The following is a 7263-nucleotide window of genomic DNA, read 5'->3' on the forward strand; positions in this document are numbered from 1 at the left end:
GTAAATCAACACTGATAAGTAATCCAATTAGGACCCTCAAAGTGCTACACTATCACTGCCTGCATTCATAAGCTATTTCCATTTATTTTCTATGGGAAGAATAATATTAACGTGGGGGATTTTTCAAAGTTATCATAACCTATATTTGGAAACAATATAGTGTTGACAATCTTACTTTGGTTGATCAGAGCTGTGATCTATGAACACGAATGTATTAGGCTATTATTTAGTTGTATGTATATTATGTTCACAGGATCGTTAATGAAAGTGCGATTTCCCTGAATTCCCCGAACCAATCAAGATGCTATCCCTCTGGGACCCCGTCCCACACTCGGCGAACCATGACATGAAATGACAACAATAGCCCTTGAACGCAAGTGGTGGATGCCGGGGAGGAGGGAGGAGGAGAGGAGGGACGAGAATAGGAGGAGTGCAGCATCATTTGAGCCCAGACGTAGCAGACGCTCCACCGAGGCTGCGATGTGAACGGGATCAAACAGACGCGTTATTCTCAAGACAAAGTGGATTTTATTTAGATAGCCTACATTTCGGCATGTGGAATACGAAAACATCTCGTTTTTGAATTAGAGTCGGCGGCATAAGTCACCATTTTAGGCAATCTGGAATTATGAGTCAATTATATTACGACCGCGACTACATCGACTTGGACGACTGATTAGCTTTTTATATCTTTACGTATTTTTGTTTGTTTTATTACTTATATACAAGTTAAAAACATTTATTTATTTTCAGAATGTTGAATTCAGCGCTTTCTGTATGTGCAGGCTACTCCTGACACGTCTTTCGGGTTGGCAATGGACACGAAAGGTGATGGCAAAACACCCAGCGATCAAGAAATATTGTTTCTTCGACGGTACGTTAAACCTTTTTAACAGCGTTGTTTACGCGCTATTACGCAGGCGTATTTTCCCTCTGAAATGTGGCTTCCCCGCGACGGCATGTTCTCTAGCGTGATGTCGGCTGCACGGGATACAGAAGTGACGAGCACGGGGGACCAGAGATGCGACTGGCAAAGTGGTGGCAACCGAAGGATTTGACTGAGATCCTTGAGTATGACTAACCCGTTGCCATAAAGCGAAGAATGTCAGGGACACCAAATGCGGAAGCAGAAGGAGTAGTCTCCAGAGTAAAAGTGAAGAAGGAGATCAAGACAATCGTGGAGAATTTGGAGACCATTCTCGGGGACCTTAAGGATGTAGCGAAGGAACTCAAAGAGGTAACGAGAAAACGAACGGAGCACTACCTGACTTGAATCATTGTATCAATTGATTCACGTTTCAGTGTCATCTGGTTGTTCATTTGTACCCTTGTCTGGCAGTGGTTGGAGGTTGGCATCCACCACCTCCCCGGGGGGCCTAGAGGAGCTCAACAGAAACAGCACACGCATACACACACACACACACACACACACACACACACACACACACACACACACACACACACACACACACACACACACACACACACACACACATGCACGCACACAGGGTAACACACACACACACACACACACACACACACACACACACACACACACACACACACACACATAACACACTTATGCACACACACACACACACACACACACACACACACACACACACACACACACACACACACACACACACATATATATACACACTAATGCTCACACACACGCAGAAACACCCAGACACACAGAAATATTCACATTTACAAACACAAAACACACATACACAAGTTCTCAATCTCACAAACACACTCATGCGCTCATGGCTTCGTGTGCCTGCACTCACATAGATGATATAATACACACACACATACACACACATACTCATGCACACACACAAATACATAGACACACAAGCACACATTGGTAAACTCCTCCCCATACATTTATTCCAGCTGGGGTCATTATCTCCAATGGCAGAGATGTCCGGGACAAGTTTTATGTGGCATATGGCAGCTCCACCTTGACGTCAAGGCTTTGAACAAAAATGAATCTCAATTATTAGATTTTAGAGGATAGCACAGGATGGAGCTTTGCAATGTGTTTCATCATCGTTTACTCATGTTTGCTAATGCTTGTCACCAGTACCATACTGTATTGTGTAGCCTATACATTTTGCATTTTCACTTTTAGGGTTGGTGGGCATTTGTGTCGCTCAGATTGCCCCCTCTCCTGTCCTCATTATGTAGAATATTGTCATAGCTCTTCCTGTGGTCTGTTTTCCTGTGTTTCATGTATTCTGTCTTCCATCTCTAGACATTGTCAATCACTCCAAAAATTCTCCCGCATACATGGTTCTACCATCAGACGTCTTTTGCCTTTAGTATCAATCACTGCCACCGTCATGGTCTTCCACAATGCAACCGTTGTTATTTTTTTGGATTTCCAATTGTCTGCTGCCAGCCAAAGACCAAGCTTTGGTTCAGGGCTGAGGAACCTCATCTTACCCTAACATGACAAGCTGTCATTGTATTCCACTCCTATTGCATGGACTCAGCAGTCCTACTTTCTACATAATGTATGGTATGGGTCGTCTGCACTGCATATGTTCCCTCCTCCCTGCACTCATTCATACGTTATTTTACTAGGATGGATTGGATTCTACACTTTTGTGCCCTGGTGCAGAATGACAATGTCTGACAACAAGCGATGGCAATGAAAAAAAAAAAAACAATGACAAAAAACCAAGAGGGCATTGTAATGTGTCTGCTGTGATTTCTGTGTCGTGCTCTATTGTCTTTAAACTGGAGGGAAGTGAGGCCTGCTCCTCTTGAGCCACACACACTGACACCTCAGGGGGGCCATGTTGCTATCAAAGCCAGTGTTTGGCTTCTAATTCATTTGAAAGGCGGTTAATCTGTTTGGACCCACAGGGAGGACTGGATCTGAGGCTTGTTAGCTGGGGGGGGGGTCATCCATGTAATCGGCCCACCCTGTCGGGACAGCCCACTTCTGGTGCGGTACGAAAAATAGTCTATTTAAAGACAACAGTGATATTTATTTACAGTGGACTCGATTGTTTTTTCTGTTTTTGGCTTGCTCGTCGAGCGATCGAAGTACCCTCCTGTGTCCTACGTTTGAAGTCAATGTCGTCAGTCGGACCTCTGTGCTGATCTGAGGTTGTTGGAGGAGCTCAACCGTGGTGAACCTTGTAGTGTAAGCATGGTAAGAACATGCATTCATACATCTGAGACCTGTTCTCCCGGCATGACCTTCTGCTCACATTGGATTTCTCGCCAATCTGATTATTTTGATTCGTTGGGTCTTGAATCACACAGTTTCAGACGCAATGTTTACCTTTTCTTGATCTTCCCTCGTTCTCTATTCAGGAGGGGGTATTTTTGGATCATCTCAGTTGATGGAAAGCGCTGTTGAGAGGCTTCAACAGAAGGTTCATGTTTCTCTGCTCGACAATGTGTTGCTCATCGAAAACTTTTATATGGTTATTGCATAGCCTGTGACAAATTCCAACCATGAATCTGTCACACACACACAAACACACACACATACACACACACACACACACACACACATACACACACACACACACACACACACACACACACACACACACACACACACACACACACACACACACACACACACATACACACACCCAAATGGTGTGGCAGTGTGGTAGTCCATTATGTCACTGGTTCTGGCATTCTTATCGTTGTGATTCTGGTCATAAATCTCCAGATTTGTTCTCTTTCTCCAGGCAAAGGTCCTCATGGTGACAGCCTATTCGGTTTTAAATCTCATTCCTCACTAAATCCCCATGTGTACTTTTGCATATTTTGTGCGATAAGTAAAGCGATGAGTCTCCCGGAGTCTCCAAGTCAATACTTACACACCAAGATTCATAATTGGCAGATCACACTGCGTACATTTGTACTCTGTATTTTGTTATGCGACCCATGAATCCATAATTGTGTTTATAGTTTTATTGTTTCACTGCTACTGTTTTCTGATCGTCAAATCATAAAGATGGATCGGCTGACTGATGCTCTGTGCCAGCTCATCGTATAACCACTGCAAAGACAAAGCTCCTTACCTATCTCATTCCTCGGTTGCCATAGTGACGAACGCTGTCCCCCCCCCACCCCCTTCTCCTTTTCCCAGGTGGTGCATGACATTGACGCGCTCACCTGCGACCTGCAACTGGAAGAGGACGGGCTCACGGACAGCTCCAAGACGGACACCCTCAACTCCAGCTCCAGCTCCACCACCACCACCACCACCGTGTCCAGTCTGGAGAGGCTGAGGATGGGCCTGGACGACTGCCTCTTCTTCAGGGTCCCCGCGGTCATCGCGCCGGCGCCCGTCCACCCTGCGCCGGTCCACACCGTGCAAAAGAAAGCCCACCCGCCTCCTCCGCCGCCCAGGCACACGCCGCAGCGATCGGAGGAGCACAACATGAAGATCCTGCCCCATCCCACGCTGGTGCTATCAGGGAACCACTCCAAAGCCAACGGGTCTCTGAGGAACGGCGGTGGCGCGTTCTCCATCCATCCGACCAGGGAGCTGTTCTCCCCCCCGCGCCACTGCATCTCCAACGACAGCGGGTTGTCCGAGGCCGGGCTGGTACCTACTCTGCCCAGACCCATGCCCCTCCTCCGCCACCAGAAGAACAAGTGCCCGCAGACGTCGGGCCGGGAGCCGCGAGAGCGCGTCCGCTTTAGCGAGAAGGTCCAGTACCACGGCTACTGCCCGGACTGTGACCTGCAGTACGTTATGGATGACACCACCGACCGGCACTTCCAGGGCGAGCCCGGCGATGCAAGGCTCAGCCCGGTGCACTGCTGCTCGGCCACCTCTCCCCTCGACGGACACCTCGCCCTCCCTCAAGAACTCACGCTGGAAAACGGTGGCCTCACAGTCAGCCACGGTTTCCCGCCCATGGCAGACGGCCCTCTACTGTCGGTGCCTCCTCTCCAGCATTCCCACAAGCAAACCAAGAAGACCATACTTCGTAAAACGACCACAACCACGGTTTGACCCGGATCCCGTCTACCTTAAACATTGTTGAATCATTCATAGTGTTTTCTACTTTATGGGGGCTTTCTGCTGAACTGTATGTGGATTATCCAAACAGAGAAAGTGAGATGAGGGATGAATCAGCCAGGATTGGAGAAAGTGAGTAGAATAGACAAAGGCTTTGCCATGGGCTTGGAGAGGCATACCCACAGAGAGAAGACTGCAAAGAGGTGAGTACATAAACTGTGTGTGTGCGTGTGTTTGTGCGTGTGCGTGTGTGTGCGTGTGTTTGTGCGTGTGTTTGTGCGTGTGTGTCGTGCGGTTGCATGTGCTAATTTTTGCTAATGCTAGCAAGGCTAATGAGCAGCAAGTCACTGGGTCACTTTGAAGCAGACGTGATTGGTTGAATAATGGGGCTGTTCATTTTTGTTTGATTGCAAGTTATAACGCCTCCCCTGTCACCAAAGTGGTACTTTACTTTGTTGGGTCATCTGCTCACCTGCAGTTTCTTTATGTGTACCAACACAGTTGTTCACCCTTGTTCACCCATGGTTGTAATCAGCATTTTTGCCCCATTGGCTTCCATTTATAAAAAAAAATAGCTAACTATCCAGACAGTTATGGGTCCTTGAGGCAAAAAGATTCAGCATGTAAAATAAGGACCAAATACAAAGTTTCAGAAACGTTTGGCAAACAAGGCTAGTTATAGCTCCCCCTGTGGTCAGAGCGGTACAAAACATGGAGACCTCCTTACTTCCTTACATATACCTATTTAATTTGACATGTCCCAGATGTTCAGGTGGTGCCCTGGTGGTTGATCTTAGCATTTTATCCCCATTCACTTTCCATATTAAATAATAATATTATAAAAATGTATAATAAAAAAAGTGGGCTTGCATTCAACCACACCAACAACTCAGCTCCATGTGCACCTATAACTGGTTAGTTATACGTAGGTCCAAGGAGACCCCTTTGTTAAACACATATCTGTGGATGTAAAAATCTTCACATAAACACAGTTTATCAATTATACATAACATCAAATATTCCCACATACACACCTACACTGAACAAGTGTGTGTGCGTGTGTGCGTGTGTGTGTGTGTGTGTGTGTGTGTGTGTGTGTGTGTGCGTGTGAAATGTGTGTGTGTTTGTGTGTGTGCTGATGGTGAAACTTGCTCAGACGTGGTATATAAGGCATGCCCTGCAGCAGGATGAGAATAGCAGGACTCTCCTCCGAGCCCTTAATTAGCTGGGTTGGACTACTAGAGATAACAGTGCTGCTCACACGGCTCCTTAACCAACATTCTTTTTGACACAGCTTTCAACTGCTGCCGCATACAGTTCCCAAGCTGAGGAACACAAAGAGGAGGAGAGAAAGAAGGAACGAGACAAAAAAGAAAGCAATGCAAAGTGTGTGTGTGAGTGTGTGCGTGTGTGCATGTGTGTGCATGTGTGTGAGTGTGTGTGTGCGTGTGTGTGTGTGTGTGTGTGTGTGTGTGTGTGTGTGTGTGCGTGCTTGTGTGTGTGCGTGTGTGTGTGTGTGTGTGCGTGTGTGTGCATGTGTGTGCGCGCGCCTGTGTGTGTGTCTGTGTGTGTGTATGTACGTTTGTGTGCATGTACGCGTGCATGTGTGCATTTGAATTGATGTGGAGAACCAATATATATATACAGGGTATATGTTCCCTGCTCATTCATTCAAATATATATTCCTATCAGGAAGACAGAAACCGTAAGACAGATGAGCTAGAGACATACTCAACCAGAGGCTAAAGATGGACAGATGACACAAGATAGGGAAGAGCACAGAGCACATTGACATTGGACTGATGAGGAGATGTACAGGGTCAGACCCACTCAGAGCCTGCCCATGTAAGTGTGCTTGTGAACACGTGTGCCTGTACCCTGTAGAGAACGTAGCTGTAGGTATATGTCAACATGTTTGTCTTTTCCATTTACCTGAGGAGTAATACATCTGAATAGCTTCAGTGGCACTGACTACGCACAGACGTGCACACGCACAAGCGCATGCACCCACACACATTGACTGTTATCTCAACAGTGTTATTAATATGAGTAACCCATGAGGGTTTGGTGAGCGTAGTGCTGCCCTTATCACTAATGCTCCCATTTAATGAACTATGGAGATTGACACAGTGAGCAATGGCTGGGCGTATGATTTAATAAACATTAAGTGCACGCTAAAAATGTTTTATTTGAGTATGTTTGTGTTCACATATATATGCCTTACCTCACCTACTGACCAATAATCAACA

General features: G+C 46.4%; 1 protein-coding gene across 1 annotated transcript; it reads left to right on the forward strand.

Annotated features, from left to right (window-relative positions):
- Positions 1–1102: 1102 nt before the first annotated feature.
- Positions 1103–5008, forward strand: prr16 (proline rich 16; the record flags this gene model as incomplete). The annotated part of the gene is made up of 2 exons (XM_084468023.1): positions 1103–1237; positions 4133–5008. The coding sequence occupies 2 exons, from the start codon at positions 1103–1105 to the stop codon at positions 5006–5008; spliced, it is 1011 nt and encodes a 336-aa protein (XP_084324149.1).
- Positions 5009–7263: the final 2255 nt, after the last annotated feature.

This window comes from Micromesistius poutassou (genome assembly GCF_964030765.1).
Source record: "Micromesistius poutassou genome assembly, chromosome: 5".
Taxonomy (NCBI): domain Eukaryota; kingdom Metazoa; phylum Chordata; class Actinopteri; order Gadiformes; family Gadidae; genus Micromesistius; species Micromesistius poutassou.